The following is a 17012-nucleotide window of genomic DNA, read 5'->3' as shown; positions in this document are numbered from 1 at the left end:
CTCCGTGAAAACCATGTGACCCGTTTTAGTCATTCCACGTCCCAAGACTCCGTCCCATGGAACTAAACTGCCCACAACTCCCTGTACCGTATTTACTGCGCCGTACACAAATATGTGTATGTATATGTTTTTGCACTTGCATCGCAATTCGTTGAGATTATCTAGTCGCCATCCCACTGACGTTGGTACGTTAGTGTCCTAAAACGCATCCCGTGAGTATATGCACGCATGACAAGGTTTTAGTAAGGAGTGGTCAGGTTTATTTTTCGGATAAGCATTCGAGCTTTCGGCGGGTCCGAGGATCAGCAGAGCTCGAGGACGGCCTTACTGCACATGCGCGACTTAGCGGAAGCAGGCAAGCAGACAGAAGGCGGTTACTGGAGAAACAGTGGAGCCGCCCCATCCGTCCAGCAACAGTCGCACACAGTCCTGCAGCAGCGGCCGGACTGACTCCCGAGAGTCGAAGGGGGCGATGACAAGGGGACAACGATTGACCGCCGCTCACCTGCCTCCACCTCCCGTCGGCCATTATGCTCTCAGTGCTCAGGTGTCGGCACCCGGCTTGCTGAATGGCGCTGGTGACCGTGCAGCGTTCCCCGACCCCCAGCGCCACTTCCAGCCCTAGTGTGTCGGTAAGCGCTTGCTCGCCGGCCCCTGGGTCCAACTGCTCCACCCCGGTGGCCGACTGTGACAAACGGGCTAGCTTTTTATACTTGCACGCTTTCTCGAAGTCGTCGGTCCCAAAGCTACTCGCGAGCACACCGAACATACTAGTCCACTGCACGAATAGGAACCAAGCCGACGTGCTTCTGGCTATGAGAAAATGAACGTAACCTCACATTTGAAGATAATACAAGCCGCGCGCTTGTAGGTTTTGCCTTTTAGGAAACACTTCCGGTCGGCGGATCCGCCTCTACCAGACCGAAAAGTTGAAATCTTTATTGAAGAATCAAGCAGTCTTAAATCCATTAATTTATGTGGTATTTTGTAAGCAAAATTGGCAAACGCGTGGCTAGTTTTGTGTTTTCCTCCCATCGTTAACGCCTGTTTGGCATGGGAAAGTCTTTTCGCACGCGTTCACCTGTTCGTCTTAAGCGCGTGCACGGTGCAAAGAGTGCATTGAGAGCGCATGCTTGGCCACATTAACGGAGTTGACCTTCACACACGCAAATTACACTCAAATGACCAACCTATGCACTGATATAGCAAGATCATATAAAGCTTAATAGATGATAATAGACATTTCCCAACATTTTCATGCCCTTTGAAGATAAATGCCAAATGGGGATACATAGGTCTTGCTATTGTCATTGCCTTAATAGTAATATTTTGTATCTAAAGTACTTGTGTTAATTGCTAACTGGGTGGTTAGTGAGGAATGCAGTTGAGACTCGTACTGGTGTTGCTTTGGAAAAAAAGTTGCATTGAACATCCCCAATTGTACTAATGATTATGTTCTTGAACCCTCCAGGAGTCTGGCAGTGGGGAGGATGACCGACGCTCTCAACCTCGTAGGTCAGATATAATAGAAACAGAACATATGTCATTTTGAAAGCGCAGGGTCAGAAGCTGATAGACTGGAAAATCCAGATCTGATTCCCCTTGTAATCGTCAGGTTAGATATACCATCAGATGTTCCTCAGATCCATCAGACCACCCTGCTCCTATTGTTTATCCCTCCATGATTGATTCACTTAATTGCTATGTTGGTGCATATTTAATGTATGATATGCTAACAATGTGGAAGTTGTCTCTTTACATGATCACGAGCAATGGAATAACATGATCAGATGAGTGACTGAACTGGGTTAATTCACTTCACTACTTTTTACTCACAGCTTAATCATCGAAGAATCCACCAGAGACTTATTTGTCATTTTTACCTTTTTTACGTTTGTGTACAGTTTTGGTTTCAAAAACCAATCTCGCCGACCAAAAGTTTAAAGTAATGCTTAGTGTCAATAGATTTTTTTTGGGGTGTTATTTTGCTTTTTAAATATATTTTAGATGAAGAAATTGCTTGCTAATAAGTGACAACTAGGGAATTCTGGGATGCTGTTTGGGCTGTTCCACTGCAAGTTGGTCACTCGAAAGCAACCAACGGCCTGCACCTAATTTGCATTTTGGCTTTGGCCAGGAATTGCAAAATTTACGTTTTTTAAATTCCCTAAATAAAGATGTTTTTTAAAGTAATTCCAACCTCAGCAATACTTTTACTTGTAGTGTATGTGACAGATAATGTAGACAAATGTTAAGAAAACCCTCTTCTAAAAATGTTGGGTAGGCAGGTATAAAGAGAGTCATCATTGCCCTCACTATGGTCATGTTAGGTTAGGCAATTTAACTGTCATAACATTGCACATGATTGGTTGTTGCACCACTCTTGTCCTCTGAACGTGCTCTAAAATGGTTTACATATGACATTCTGTGTGTTTCAATTGCAGCACAACTGCAGAAACACAGACTTTGTGTTGATTTATAAGTCAAATTACAAATATAGAAATAAGAATCAGTATGCAAGCAGAAACAGATCAGCGCCTAACCAATAACAGAGTACAACAATTTCAAACTCTATTGGTGGTGGAAGGGTGGGGCAAAATACAATGACGGACTATAAAAAAATAGTGGGCTCCCGGTTTACGAGAATAATCTGTTCCATTGTTGGGGTTGGGATCGAAAAGCGAATATGCCGCATAGCGGGCAATCCAAACCAATGTTAATTAGCTAATGCGTGTAAAACCCCGGGTAAAAACAATAGTATATACATATTAAAAAAAATGTTTAAAATAGTATAGTAAGTCCTACTTATATATAATATATATGCATACAATTAAATAATATAACAAATTTAAAAAAAAAGGATTTATTTACTTTTGAGTTGACGCTTGTTATGGCCATATTTCCTAGTAAGGGTAGCGATTATGAGATTAATCCCCACTAGCTACAACGTGTGTTGGTAAGGCCCCCTGGCGTTGCTTCTACTTTCATTTTTTGATCAGATTGACCAGCGCCAAGTAGCTCTCTCATTGGCCACTTGGAGGGAGCCTGCTAGCACGTCAACCTTTGGCAGATGGCCCAACACCTCGTTGTCCTGTCCCGTCCATCCCATCCCATTTCATTCCATCTTGCTCGACAAGAAGCTGATGCCACCCGCTCTTGTGGGGAATGTCTGTGCTTGCTTGTAGACAGATGGGATTTTCTCTTGGCCAAGTCCTGCATAATGGACACCATCTTTGTTGTGGGTGAACTCAGAGGAGGAAAGTGGGCTGACAGGCCCAATGATTTCTCTGGCCAAAATACAATTTCATTAGATTTTCATATGCATTTTATTTCATTAGTCAGAGCTTTTTGTTTTCAAATGTCATTGGATTTCTTCATAACATCATATAATCCCATATGGGCCCGATAATGATGATGTTTACAGCATCAGTGAAAATTTCCTGACCGTGAAAGGGGCGGCGGTTTTCCTGCCTCGGGGGAACGGCTCCACATCAACTTGCGGATCTCGCTTCTCACAACTCCGCAGCAAACATGCAGGTGTAAATAATGTGCTTTTATTTTCTTAGTCTGTAAATTAACATTTGCATTTTCTTGTATAATTAGTCATGGAGGCTAACAGACTAGTTAGATACAGTATCTGTTGACAAGGCATGATTGTGAACTGTCACCTCTTAGGAGACATCCAGCAGCATCTACAGACCATGTTCACTCTCCTCAGACCTGAGGACAACATTAAGCTGGTGGGTCCGCACACGCATCATGAGGTCCATGAAGGGTGTTAACAGTGTACCTCCCTATCCAGGCAGTGCGATTGGAGAGCACCCATGCCCTGACTCGCTACATGGTTGTGGTGTCCACCAGCGGGAGGCAGGACACGGAGGAAAGCGTGGTCCTCGGTGTGGACTTCAGTCCTGTGGACAGGTAAGCAGCGCAGGCTGATGTATCATCATCATGCCCCTGCTTGCTGTATGTCTTACTCAATCAGCTATGTCCCTCAGCTCCTGTTCCGTTGGCTTGGTTCTTCCTCTGTGGAGCGACACCATGATCCATCTGGATGGAGATGGGTATTCACTCATCTGCACCTTCACCGTCGTCATCATCCTTACTAGCATCATCAATCAATCAATCAATCAATCAAATTCACCGAAGTCTCACAGGGATTCACAGGTGAAAACAGGTCAATTCGAGACTTCTTTTGAAAAAAGAAGCGATACAGAGACATCTTTTCGGTGTCAAAGTTCCCAGAAGGGGAAGGAAAAACTCAAATCCCAATTTGGGGAAAATCAGAAACCTTCAGAAGGTACCACAGGTGGGAGGAGCCCCCTTCCATGTCCACAGGTTGAAATGGATGCTGCATGTTCCAAATACAGATACACAACAGAGACAAATACAGATACACAATATAGATTACAGAAAACATATTGTGCTATATAGTGCAATGTTGTCTTGACAGCAGGCAAAGCCATTGGGCAGGAACCTTCCCACAGTCCAGCCAAGTGGACCGCAGATGGTCGCTCTCTTAACCCGCGATGGTCGATCAGCGCAGGGCTAAATGGGGGTGGTCAAGTCATCCTTCACCATTGAGCTAGCCCCCTCTCCGAGCCGGGAGAAGAGGGAAGGAAAAGGAAGAAGAAAGCTGCAGACAGGCCCATTAACTAAATGCTTGCGAGTGTAAATGTGTTTTTTTGTCGGGATTTTAAGATTTCTACTGAGGTGGTTGCGCGAACTTCCATAGCTAGGGCATTCCATAGTTTTGGCGGCGGCATGGTTCCGTGGTACAGTGGTCGTCTCTCAGCCAAAAGGCCGTGGGTTTGATCCCGTGACCATCAAGACCATGTCGAAGTGTCCTTGAGCAAGACACGGAACCCCCAGTTGCTCCTGATGCTGTGTCATCAGTAGGTAAATGACTAGTTAGTGCGCTTTGAGTACCTAAGGTAGAAAAGCGCTATATAAGTGAAAGTCCATTTATCATTTACTGGCGCGCGAATGAGGGGAAAAAAACCCTTGATCCCATGGACTTCTTTTTAGCCTGCGAGGTCGATAACAAACTGGCATTTTGTGACCGAAGTTGTTGGGATGGAACATATGGTGAACATCTCATCATGATTGTCATGTCTTGTCTTCCTGACAGAGGCTTCAGCGTGTCCACCGACGGCAGAGTGCACGTGTTCAAGCCAGTCTCAGTTCAGGCCATGTGGTGAGCAGACACTCAGCCACCAAGTGATTCCTTCACAACACCCTGGTTAGCATAGCATCCTCTTCCTCTTGTCAGGTCGGCACTGCAGTCGCTACACAAAGCCTGCGAGGTGGCTCGCTGTCACAACTACTTTGCGGGGAGCCTCTTCCTCACCTGGCTCAGTTATTACGAGAGCCGCGTCTCATCTGACCAGGCCCGCATCAACGAGTGGAATGCCATGCAGGACCTGCAGTCGCACCGCGCAGACTCGCCTGTCCTCTTTTCTGACATGTGAGTGCAACGCTAGCGGTTCGTGGCTGATCACGTGACCTGATTAGTGTGTTTGCTCAGGCCAACAGAGCGCGAGCTGACGGAGCACCAGATCAAGAGCAGTTTGAGGGAGATCATGATGCAGAAAGACCTGGAGAATGTCACCTGTAAGGAGGTGAGTGGAACCCACATACCAAGAGCAAGTGTGACATTCTAAAAACACAACCTAAGGATGACTCCTTTAAACCCCTCCAAACATTAAGGCAAAAAAAAAAAAAAAGTAAACATAGTAAATTAGTAAACATAATAACACATTGTATATAATTCTTATACAATCATAAATACATAAATAAAATCACATATACTGTGCGCTGTATATAAATATGACCACATTTTCCGCACTGTAAGGCGCACCGGATTATAAGGCGCACCATCAATGAAAGGCCGAGTTTCTAAAAAAAATGTCATATATAAGGCGCACAGACAGTTGAAACCATTGTACTGGCTGGGGGTTGTATTATGTGTCCACTAGATAGTTGCGTTATGCAGCCACTAGATGGTGCTTCACTAAAGGGAATGTATTAAAAACAATCAGCAAAGTCATCAAACTTTATTTATAGAATATAAACTTTATTCATACAATGTAAGCATTGTATGGATATTAAACTAAGAAATATTTCTTATTAAAAAAATAACTAATATATATATATATATATATATATATATATATATATATATAATCTCCACACTGTATTTATATAGATAGATTGATTAAAAGTAGATCGGACACTTTCACTCCCGGATTGATATTGAATGAAATCAGTAAACGTTTAAATATTTATTTATTGAGTCGAAAGAGAATACGAAAAATGTGTGTCTAGACGAGCTTTAAACTTGGACAGAGGGGCCTTGCCTGATATTTAACAGGTCAGTCCAAATGGCAAGACCGACCACTAAAAAAGCTTGATCTCCTCTGAATCTTTTGTACCTCCAGTAGCATCTGGTCCGCACACCTGAGGCCGCGGGCAGGTTCAGTGATGTAAATCAAGGAATAGACAGTTTTACAATTTATAAACACAGAAAACAGGCATGTCCTAGACCGGTCCTTGAGGGTCGCTATCCTGCATGTTTTTGATGTTTGTCCAGTGCAGCTGATTCAAATGATCAGGGTGATTATAAGGCTTCTGCTGATCATTTGAGTCAGGTGTGTTAGGAGGACAAAAACCTAAAAAACATGCAGGATAGCAGCTCTTGACCGGGTTTGGGCATGCCTGACATAGAATTATCTTGAACTTACCTCTTAAAATGAACAGGCAGCCATTGCAGGGAGGCTAGATGTTGAGTTATGTGCTTCATCTTACGCGCACACGAGTTAGGTGGCCAGCTTCAAAATTTTGGACCAACTGTAGTTGTTTGAGGGAGAACTGGCTGATTCCAAAATATTTTGCATTGCTGCAATCCATGTAAGATCTAACAAAGGCATGAATGATTGAAGTGCTGTTGGGAAATGGTGGGGCCTTACCTCATCCAGATGCTTAATATGAACAACGCAAGATTTAACAACAGCACTGATCCCCTGTCTAATTTTAAATCACTGTAAATTTAAAACCCAAATCACAGACTATTGTCTTCTGGCACATTCACCGAACCCTTCTTGAGTGAAAATGTTTTTTTTTTTTTTTCAAATTCAAAATATACTGGTATTTGTTTTCACTGGTGCACAAAATGAACTGTGTACGAACATCACCTTGTCCAAAGAACAAAACCAACACAGTGCATACTGTCACAATAAAACAGCACAGACTCTGCACCCCCTGAGACCGACTCACCGAACCCTTAGGGTTCAATCCAACCCAGGTTAATAACCACTGAATTAAAGGGCATGATGCACGTGTGTGTTTGGCACAGATACGCACAGAGCTGGAAGTGCACATGACGTGCAACCTGCGGGAGTTCAAGGAGTTCATCGACAGTGAGATGATTACCATTCTGGGCCAAATGGACAGCCCCACCCAGATCTTTGACCACGTCTTCCTGGTATGTGTGCTTGAATCCGGTCGCTGCCCAAAAGCCAACGTAGAAAACTGAAGTGGAATCCTCATTTGAGGAATCATGCCAATCAAGTATAAGATATACAGGAATTGTGAAATGAATACCTGTTAGTTGTGGCCAGGAAGCGTCGTCATATGCTAGACCTACTTCTCTCGTTTCATAATGAGCGGGGGATTTTTTTGCACATGCAAGTTTCATTGTAGAGGAGTTTTACTGTAGTTGCAAATGCTGTCACCGGTACCAAGGCATGTTGAGAACTGTATCAAACATGATTTCATTTAGATTCGAAGATTAGAAGTTAAAAAAAAAAAAAAAACATTTAATGATTTTCTCTCTTTAGAAAATGGGAAGGGTATACATGTGTACACTACATCGGAGATGTTTCGACAAAAGTGATCACATTTATCAAATCTAGTCTATAGTCACGTCTACATGACATCTTTGGCAGCTCCTTGGCTCCACCTCCCTTACTTCTCTCGTCACTCGGGTTTCTTATTAATTTTTTCGTGCCTGCTCCAGAGATTTAAAAAAAAAAAAAAAAAAAAAAAGTTACAGCAATTCAAACAAAAGAATGTTAACAGTTTATTTATCTTGACTCGACACTATACCAAATATCAGTAGTTTCTTTAAAAGTGAACTTGATTGTCTTCTATTGAGGGAAGGTTCAGTGAGGGAAAAGTTGGAAAACGGTAAGTGGATTTTCACTTAAATAGTGTTTTTATTGTTTTATTGTTGTTTTATTATGCATTTCATCATGTTTTCAGCTCATAACTAGTCTGTAGGGCTTATAAAACTTTACTTTTTCAAATTTATTTATATATACATGAATATACACAAGTTAGTTTTGCTAGTAGCATAATTATTCTATTATTGCACATAAAGGTGGCTGTGTGTGTGTGTGTGTGTGTGTTTTTAATCTAGATATGTGTGGATAAGTCTGATGTTACTGAATATTTTGAGCAGTTGAAAAAAAATATATATACATATTCATAAGCGCCTTTGTTACGACACCTCAAGAACAGAACCATTTTTTTGTCCAAACATGGTGACGTGTCGTGTTGAGTGAAAAACTGCCCTTGTCAAAAACTGGGCATGCATACACAAATTCTGTTGCTATGACTTATTGACATTCAATGCGCTAACTATGTCATGTGAAATGATCCATAAATATTTTTTTTATATAAATACGTGCATCAAAAACATCGTTAGTTTTGCTATTAGCATAATTATGCTTTTAGTGTCCATAATAGGGTTATGAGTATTTTGTTGTTTTTTTTAAATCTAGATATGCATAGATAGGTCTGATGCCAAAGAATATTGTGAGCGGTTGAAAGTAAAAAAATAAAGTACCTTTGTTGTGACACCTCAAAAGCAGAGCCCTTTTTTTGTCCAAACATGGAGATGTGCTGTCTTTAGTGATAAATTGCCCCTGTCAAAAACTGAGCATGCATAAACAAATTCTGTTGCTGTGATTTATTGACATATCCAACGCTCTAAGGGTCCATCAACCCTTAATGATGACTGATATAAATGGATTTAAGTTTCCCTTGCCCGGACGCAGGTCACTGGGGCCCCCCGGGAGGCAGGCCTGGAGGTGGGGCTCGCTGGCGAGCGCCTACTGGCCGGACCTGCTACCCATGGGGCTCAGCCAGAAGAGGTTACATGGGTCCCCCTTCCCATGGGCTCACCACCTGTGGGAGGGGCCATAGAGGTCGGGTGCAGTGTGAGCTGGGTGGCAGGTGGGGTGGGAGTCTTGGCGCTCCGATCCCCGGCTACAGAAGCTAGCTCTTAGGACATGGAATATCATCTCTCTGGCAGGGAGGGAGCCTGAGCTGGTGTGTGAGGCAGAGAAATTCTGACTAGATATAGTCAGACTCGCCTTCACACACAGCTTGGGCTCTGGTACCAGTCCTCTCGAAAGGGGTTGGACTTTTTCCACTCTGGAGTTGCCTGCGGTGAGAGGCGCAGAGCAGGTCTGGGCATACTTATTGCCCCCCAGCTCAGCGCCTGTACATTGGAGTTTACCCCAGTGGACGAGACGGTAGCCTCCTTCTGCCTTCGGGTGGGGGACGGGTCCTGACCGTTGTTTGTGCTCATGCACAAAACAACAGTTCAGAGTACCCACTGTTTTTGGAGTCCTTGAAGGGTGTGCTGGAGAGCGCTCCCACTGGGGACTCCCTTTTTCTGCTGGGGGACTTCAATGCTCACGTGGGCAATGACAGTGAGACCTGGGAGGGGTGTGATTGGGAGGAACGGCCACGCCGATCTGAACCCGAGTGGTGCTGGTTTTTAGACTTATGTGCTCGTCACGGATTGCCAATAACAAACACCATGTTCAAACATAGGGTTTTCCATATGTGCACTTGGCACCAGGACACCGTAGGCCGCAGTTCGATGACCGACTTTGTGGTTGTATCATCGGATTTGCGGCCGCATGTTTTGGACACTCTGGTGAAGAGAGGGGCGGAGCTGTCAACTAGTCACCACCTGGTGGTGTGTTGGCTCCGATGGTGTTAGAGGATGCCGGTCAGGCTTGGCAGGCCCAATTGTGACCGGTCTGCTGGGAACGTCTGGCAGAGTCTCCGGTCAGAAGGCGTTTCAATACCCACTTCTGACAGAATTTCTCCCATGTCCTGGGGGAGGCGAGGGACATTGAGTCCATTGTCGAGGTGGCTGATTGCAGTTGTGGCCGTAAGGTGGTCAGTGCCTGCCGTGGCGAACTTGCTGGTGGACATCAGCGGTAAGGGACGCCATCAAACTGAAGGAGTCCTTTCAGGCATTTTTGTCCTGTGGGACTCCAGAGGCAGCTGACAGGTATCACCTGGCCAAGCGGTGTGCGGCTTCAGCAGTCGCAGAAGCGAAAACCCGGGCATGGGAGGAGTTTGGGGAGGCTATGGAAAACGACTTCTGGACAAATTCGAGGAAATTCTGGTCCACCATCTGGCGTCTCAGGAGGGGAAAGCAGTGTACCATCAACACTGTGTATAGTGGGGATGGAGCGGTGCTGACCTCGACTCGGGACATTGTGAACCGGTGGGCGGAATACGTTGAAGACCTCCTCAATTACACCAACACTTGAAGCAGAGTCTGGACGCCCCAACGTGGACTCTCCCATCTCTGGGGCTAAAGTCACAGAGGTGGTCAAAAAAAATCTCCTTGATTCGGAAGCCCCCAGGGGTGGATAAGATCCGCCCGGAGTTTCTAAAGCCTCTGGATGTTGTAGGGCTGTCTTGGCTGACACGTCTCTGCAACATCGCATGGACATCAGGGACAGCACCCCTGGATTGGCAGACTGGGGTGGTGGTCCCCCTTTTTGAGAAGGGCGGATCAGAGGGTGTTTTCCAACTACAGAGGGTTGGAGAGGAGGGTCCGTCGAAGTCGAACCTCTGATTCAGGAGGAGCAATGTGGTTTTCTTCCAGGCCGTGGAATAGTGGACCAGCTCTACACCCTTGGCAGGATCGGCCATCCAGTCTATATGTGTTTTGTGGACTTGGAGAAGGCGTTCAACCGTGTCCCTAGGGGAGTTCTGTGGGAGGTGCTTTGGGAGTACGGGATACCAAATGCCCTGATATGAGCTGTTCTCTCCCTGTACCACCGATGTCAGAGTTTGGTCCGCATTGCCTGCAGTAAGTCGAATCCTTTTCTATTGGGGGTTGGACTCCGCCATGGCTGCCCTTTATCACCGATTCTGTTCATTATTTTTATGGACAGAATTTCTAGGTGCAGCCGAAGCGTTGAAGTTTGGCTTGGGAGCCTTGTCATTGCATCTCTGCTATTTGCAGACGATGTGGGGCTGTTGGCTTCTTCAGACTGATCTACAACTCTCGCTGCAGCGGTTCGCAGCCGAGTGTGAAGCGGCTGAGATGAAGATCAGCACGTCCAAATCTGAGACCATGGTCCTCAGTCGGAAAAGGGTGGAGTGCCCTCCGGGTCGGGGAAGAGGTCCTGCCCCGATTGGAGGAGTTCAAGTATCTTGGGGTCTTGTTCATGAGTGAGGGTAGGATGGAGCGTGAGATCGACAGGCGGCTCGGTGCAGCGTCTGCTGTAATGCAGACTCTGTACTGGTCTGTCGTGGTGAAGAGAGAGCTGAGCCGAAGGGCAACGCTGGATGAACTGGCCGGGGAGAGGAAAGTCTGGGCTTCCCTGCTGAGGTTGCTGCCCCCGCGACCCGACCCCGGATAAGCGGAAGAAAATGGGTGGATGGATGGATGGAACGCTCTATGCCATATGAAATCATCCACAAATATATCAGTTATTTATTTATCTATTTTTTTAAACTCTAAATGTATGAATAGGTCTGATGCCACTGAACATTTTGAGTGGTTGAAAGTAAAAATATATTCATAAATGGTTTTGTCATGACACCAAAAAAGCAGTGACATTTTTTTGCAAAACCATTTATTTTAGGGTTGTGATATTGTGCGATCAGAATTAAATATGAGCCTTAGCTTCTAAAATTTTGGATGACATGAGCTTCCATGAAACGCTTTAATAATTGTTTTTCTTCTTTCAGGGGTCTGAGTGGAATGCGTCTAATTTGGAGGAGTTGCAGAACAGCGGGTGAGGAAACAAGTCCTTGGATTTTTATGGAGCAGACTTAATTGGAGTCTGTCACGCAGCGTACACTACATCCTGAACGTGACGCGGGAGATCGACAACTTCTTCCCAGGTGTCTTCCAGTACCACAACATCCGCGTGTATGACGAGGAAGCCACCGACCTGTTGGCCTACTGGAATGACACCTTCAAGTTCATCACCAGGGCCAAGTAAGCCACACTCATGTGCGCCGTCGCAGCAGAGAATCCACGGCTCACACCGCTTGCTCAATCACTACCAGGAAGAGTGACTCCAAGTGCCTGGTGCATTGCAAGATGGGCATCAGCCGCTCGGCGGCCACTGTCATTGCGTACGCTATGAAAGAGTACGGCTGGGACCTGCGCCAGGCCTTCCGCTACGTCAAAGAGCGCAGAGCCGTCGCCAAACCCAACCCGTCTTTCATGAGGCAGCTAGAGGAGTACCAGGGTATCTTGCTGGCCAGGTGAGTTGACCTTGTGTGCGCCACTCCTATGCCGCCCGTGGGACTAAAGAAGTCCCTGCTGTCCCGCAGCAAGCAGCGGCACAACAAGCTTTGGCGTTCGCACTCCGACAGTGACCTGTCTGAGAACCACAAATCTTTGTCCAAAGCCTATACCCAAGCACGCAAACTTGGCCAGGTGGCCTCCGCCCTGCCTCCACCCCTCGTCACAGATCCCCTGGAGTCAGCCCGCAGCACCTACCGGCCTGATGTCCCTTGTCGTCCATTCAGCTCGCCGCCGTGTAGCGGCGGGGCTCCTGCGACCGATGGTCAACATGTACGCTGCCTAGAGGAGGAGGAGCGGCAGATGCCGCTGCCGTTTGCCGTCCATCCTGTAATGGTACTGCAGAGTGTCGCTCTGTGGCAGCCCCCCCCACCTGCCACGCTGTCGCAGCCACTGCCTGGCCCCGCCCCCTCTATCCCGCCGTCCATCTGGGCACTTGAAGCGGAGATCTCGCAGGGAGGCGGCTGGGGGTCCGGTCTGCCGTCGCCTGTTTGCAAATCTGATTGCTTTGTTCCGGATGCTTCCGCTGCCGGCGATGCCTTCCTGCCCCCCGATGTATTCTGTCAAAGCGACTGCATCAATTTCTTCAGTGCCCGAGAGAAGTTTAAAGGGATGTCTCGAGACAAAGGCAGTGTGCGGCAAAATTCACCCCCACCTGCCGATGGCCTCACTGGGGACGAGACCAAGAGAAAGGTGAGGTGTCGTTCATCCTCAGCTTGCTCTTGCTGTACCAGTCACTCATATTCTTGCTTTCAGCCAGCCATTTGTCACTAATCACTGTTGTGCAGGAAATCAAAGTTTTCTTGTGGATGAAGCAGTCCAACATGGAGCTGTCTGACTTTTCTCTGCTAGTTTAACCATCAAACTATCATCAGATAATTATCAAATCTTTGAGTTGTGGCATTGCAATATGTCTCCTTTAATGCTGATCACCCTGCTTCATGCAGCAGGATCATTAAAGGGAGAATGTGTAATTTTTCGCATGTGCTCGTGGGAGCTTTGGGGGCATCATGGTAAATACAGCAATAAACACTCCTTCTTTAGCTGGCTGTAACTGTAACAGACATGGCAACGTCCAAAGAATTGCCACCCCCCCATGTAAAATAATTTAATGATAACTAGACCGACGATTATTCAAAACATACTTTTGGTCTTTAAGGACATTTATTTATCCATACAAGTTTTTCAAGTTAATTATTATTTCTTCATTTTTCATGAAAAATGGTCCAAATCTTACATATTGTCACTTCAAGCCTCATATTTGCCACAAATGTTCCTTCCCGACTATTGAATGGATGTGCCAATTACTGTAATGACTGCAAAGAGAGTCTGAACCAAAGTTGTTATTGGACAAAAGTATTGAAATGCACATTTGAATCAGCCAATCCACCATCTGCTGCCCTAACAAGCTTCTTATCTTGACATGTAAGAACAACAACGCTCAATGTTTGTGCAAGCACCTGCTTTATGGAAATTCATAGTTCCTCCTCCTGACTCGAAGCTTCTTTTTCTTTGGCGCAGACAGCGGCTCCCGTGCAGTTCACTGGATGGAAGCCAACAGCGCAGTCCAGTCGAGCCAAGCTCAGCCCATTGCAGCCCGGGGGCTGGCAAGTGAGGCACTCGGACCAGGACCTGGAGAATGGAGATGATTGTTGTTCAAGCGCGAAGCAGGAAGTCAAGACTGACGAGGATGAGGAGGCCTGTTTCTCAAGGGATTGCACGAGAGGTTCTGTGCGAAGTGTCACTCTGCAGCTGGAGCGTCGAATAAAGCAGGAAGGCCACTCAGAATGCAGAGGCCCCTTGCTGTCTTCATCCCTGCCCTCACGTTCAGGAAGCCCCTCCTTTTCTCAATGCCGCACTTCGGCGCAGCTCCTTGTGGGGAATACCCGCCTCGACCGGCCAGCGGCTGTCAGTTTGTCCGGCCCGGGCTGGAATGGTGCCATCCTAAAGGAGACGTGGGAAACATTGCACCAGCTCTGCGCCTTCCTGCAGCAGGTGAGCGTGGGCGTGGCCAGAGCCGGTCTGAAATGGGGAGGCAGACAGAGGCGCCGCCGTGAATCGGAGACTCGCATCCGCCATGCTGGCCTGACACCGCCCTCGCAGATGAAGCGCTCTGCCTCGTTAGCCAAGTTGGGCTGCTTGGAGCTGCTTGCTGACGACTTCACAGAGTGGGAGCTTTGTCGCATCCAGTGGAACACGGAGCCGCCAGCCCACGTGTGTGCTGAGGACCTCAAAAAGCAGCGCATCCATAACGACGCTTCCTTGGCCGACCAAACGTCCAACGGCGAGAGCCCACACCGGCCCCATCAATCCTCTTCAGGTCCACCACTCTTTGCTTCCAGGCAGCAGTACGGAAGGAGTCACCCCACCAGGCACCTCAAGAAAAGCACCCTCACTGCACTCTACCATACTATGTAGATGTGTGCCCCTCGCTGCGCTTCACAGTGTGACATCAGTACCTTTTGCCTTAAGCCACGTGACCATAGGGGACGTCTGAAGGCTATAAAAATCCCATTTTGCTATGGTGAAACCAATGGCACTCCCTCTTCTTCGACTTGATGTTTCAAAATTGCAGTTGTTCGCTGGAATGTTTCAGAGCCTTTAGGTGTTTTTCCACTTGGTTCATGCACGCAGCCAATCGCAGTCAGGTCACCTGGTCGTATGTCAGGCCAATCAAAATAGCTTGTTTGTTGTTTTTTGTTGTTCGTTGTGTTTTTTTGAAGACGCCATACCTCAGAAGTGTGTGAGCTGCGCACCCTGAATTGATCCGCCTCCCTCATCAAGTGCTGTTGCCACTCAATGTGTGTATGGCTCTGTGAGACTGTGCACATACTTGGTGCACTAGGATGTCACCTTTTCAGTCTTTTCAAATTTTTGATACCTTAAATATGTGAGTGCAAAGTTTTTTTTTGTTTTTTTTTTCTCTCTCTCTCTCTCTTACATATGCGTGCAGGAAGTGAATTTTATGTTCTGTGTGTTCTTTTATATATGCACTTTAATCTTGTTTAATGGGTTCTGAGGTTGCTACTCGCTGGGTCATATGACAGTAGGAAGCTGTGTGTATGTTTTTAAATATTTAAACCTATCAGTCTAAATGTTCTTTCTTCTACTGTGAACATTAAATGTTATGAAATTGACAAATCATTTGGATTTAACATACTGCTTAAACAGGTAATTGCATAATGTGTCCAATAGGAGGTGAATGCCTCCTACCTGCAGTACCATATTAGCACCAGGTTATTAAACCTATGGCCCACGGGCCAGACACGCTCTGCTAGGAGGTTTAACCTGGCTGGCAAGGTTGTTTTGTGAAGCATTCAAAAAAAAAAAAGGATAGGACTGAACCCACTCTCATCATACTGCCCACAATACTGTCATGACCTTGCATGTGTTAAAAGATACACTGTCCTGGTTATGTCTGCTTTTTTTTTTTAAAGAAATAGAAAAAAGTTAAAAGTGCATCGTATGGAGCTGCTGTCAGATCAACACATGATGTTGAGACTGTGTCAATAACAACTCTTCGCAGTCTTCCTCATGCCTGACAACAGCAACCATTAAATACACAAAAATTCCTACATTTACAAATAATACTCAGATTACACCTGTAACTTACAAGAGAAATAGTTTGTTGATCGCTTCAGAGGCAGAAAGTGAAAGACTACACATTAGCATTTAGCTTTGTTGTGCTACTCGTCAGCGCAGGAAAAATCCATTGATTGCTCCATAGAGATTCACAATGGGCTGGGTCATCATCTGGGATTTTAACAGACATTTGTCTTTTGTCTATGTAGTGTTATAAAAACAATTAGCCTTGTATTTCTTGTCAAATTTACAGGTCAGATGTGCCAAGTGTCCAAGGACATTTATGTTGGCCCTGAAGTGCAAATCACAAAAACATAACGAAATGTTAACAAAATGTTAATCGCAAACAAAAGATGAAACAAATGAAAAACGGATTCGCAAAAAAAAAAACACACACACAAAAAAAGAATAAACACACCCTCAAGTCAAGAACTTCAAACAAAAAGTAATGGCAAACAAAAATCAAACGCATTACAAAAGTTTCAACACAAAAAACCCCACCAGAAATGATCTGTGAACAAAAAAGTACAAGGAGACAACACAACCACCATAATTGGACGCGCTGATTCTCTGTCGGTTCAAGCCATAAGTGGCTGCTAGAAACAGCATAATGGCACCTCCTGCCGTCCAATCAGCCGTGAGTAAAACATTTTCGTGTGCTTCTCTTGTAGTAATGTGCGTTTGCATTTTTTTTTTGTTTGCAGATAATTTTCTTTTTGTGTTGTAATTTGTGGTTTTTCTTTTGTAATGTGTTATTTTTGTTTGCTTTTTTAAATTCCTGATTTGCAGTTGTTTCATCCATTTTAATGTGCTTTTGAGATTTGTTTTATATTGCTTTTTTTTTGTTAATCTT

The 17012-nt window shown here is 45.7% G+C and overlaps 1 protein-coding gene and 1 pseudogene across 3 annotated transcripts; one reads left to right on the top strand and one right to left on the bottom strand.

Annotated features, from left to right (window-relative positions):
- The first annotated feature begins 320 nt into the window (after positions 1–320).
- On the top strand, positions 321–15721 carry LOC148409120 (protein phosphatase Slingshot homolog 2-like). 3 transcript variants are annotated; one of them, XM_088441023.1, is made up of 15 exons: positions 321–632; positions 1472–1515; positions 3425–3537; positions 3676–3740; positions 3803–3921; positions 3999–4064; positions 5132–5197; positions 5273–5467; positions 5528–5621; positions 7355–7483; positions 12013–12059; positions 12119–12265; positions 12337–12537; positions 12607–13270; positions 14099–15721. In XM_088441023.1, exons 1-15 carry the CDS (start codon positions 570–572, stop codon positions 14993–14995), a joined length of 2910 nt encoding a protein of 969 aa, XP_088297149.1. In that variant the 5' UTR covers positions 321–569; the 3' UTR covers positions 14996–15721. The 3 variants fall into 3 exon arrangements, with proteins under 3 accessions (XP_088297149.1, XP_088297151.1, XP_088297150.1); XM_088441025.1 differs by having other exon boundaries at positions 332–632; positions 1472–1511; positions 3000–3537; XM_088441024.1 differs by lacking the exon at positions 321–632 and having other exon boundaries at positions 3000–3537.
- LOC148409121 (uncharacterized) lies at positions 9035–10752 on the bottom strand (annotated as a pseudogene).
- Positions 15722–17012: the final 1291 nt, after the last annotated feature.

Source organism: Hippichthys cyanospilos, chromosome 18 (genome assembly GCF_059441005.1).
Source record: "Hippichthys cyanospilos isolate Australia breed blue-spotted pipefish chromosome 18, RoL_Hcya_1.0, whole genome shotgun sequence".
Lineage (NCBI taxonomy): Eukaryota > Metazoa > Chordata > Actinopteri > Syngnathiformes > Syngnathidae > Hippichthys > Hippichthys cyanospilos.
This window is presented reverse-complemented; position numbering and strand designations above follow the sequence as displayed.

Bases quoted from the DNA above. Each gene is read 5' to 3' on its own strand.
- LOC148409120 (XM_088441023.1), top strand. From the start codon at position 570: ATGGCGCTGGTGACCGTGCAGCGTTCCCCGACCCCCAGCGCCACTTCC. The intron at 633-1,471 runs GTAAGCGCTTGC...TGAACCCTCCAG, and splicing joins CTTCCAGCCCTAGTGTGTCG to GAGTCTGGCAGTGGGGAGGA. The intron at 3,741-3,802 runs GTGGGTCCGCAC...CTCCCTATCCAG, and splicing joins CTGAGGACAACATTAAGCTG to GCAGTGCGATTGGAGAGCAC.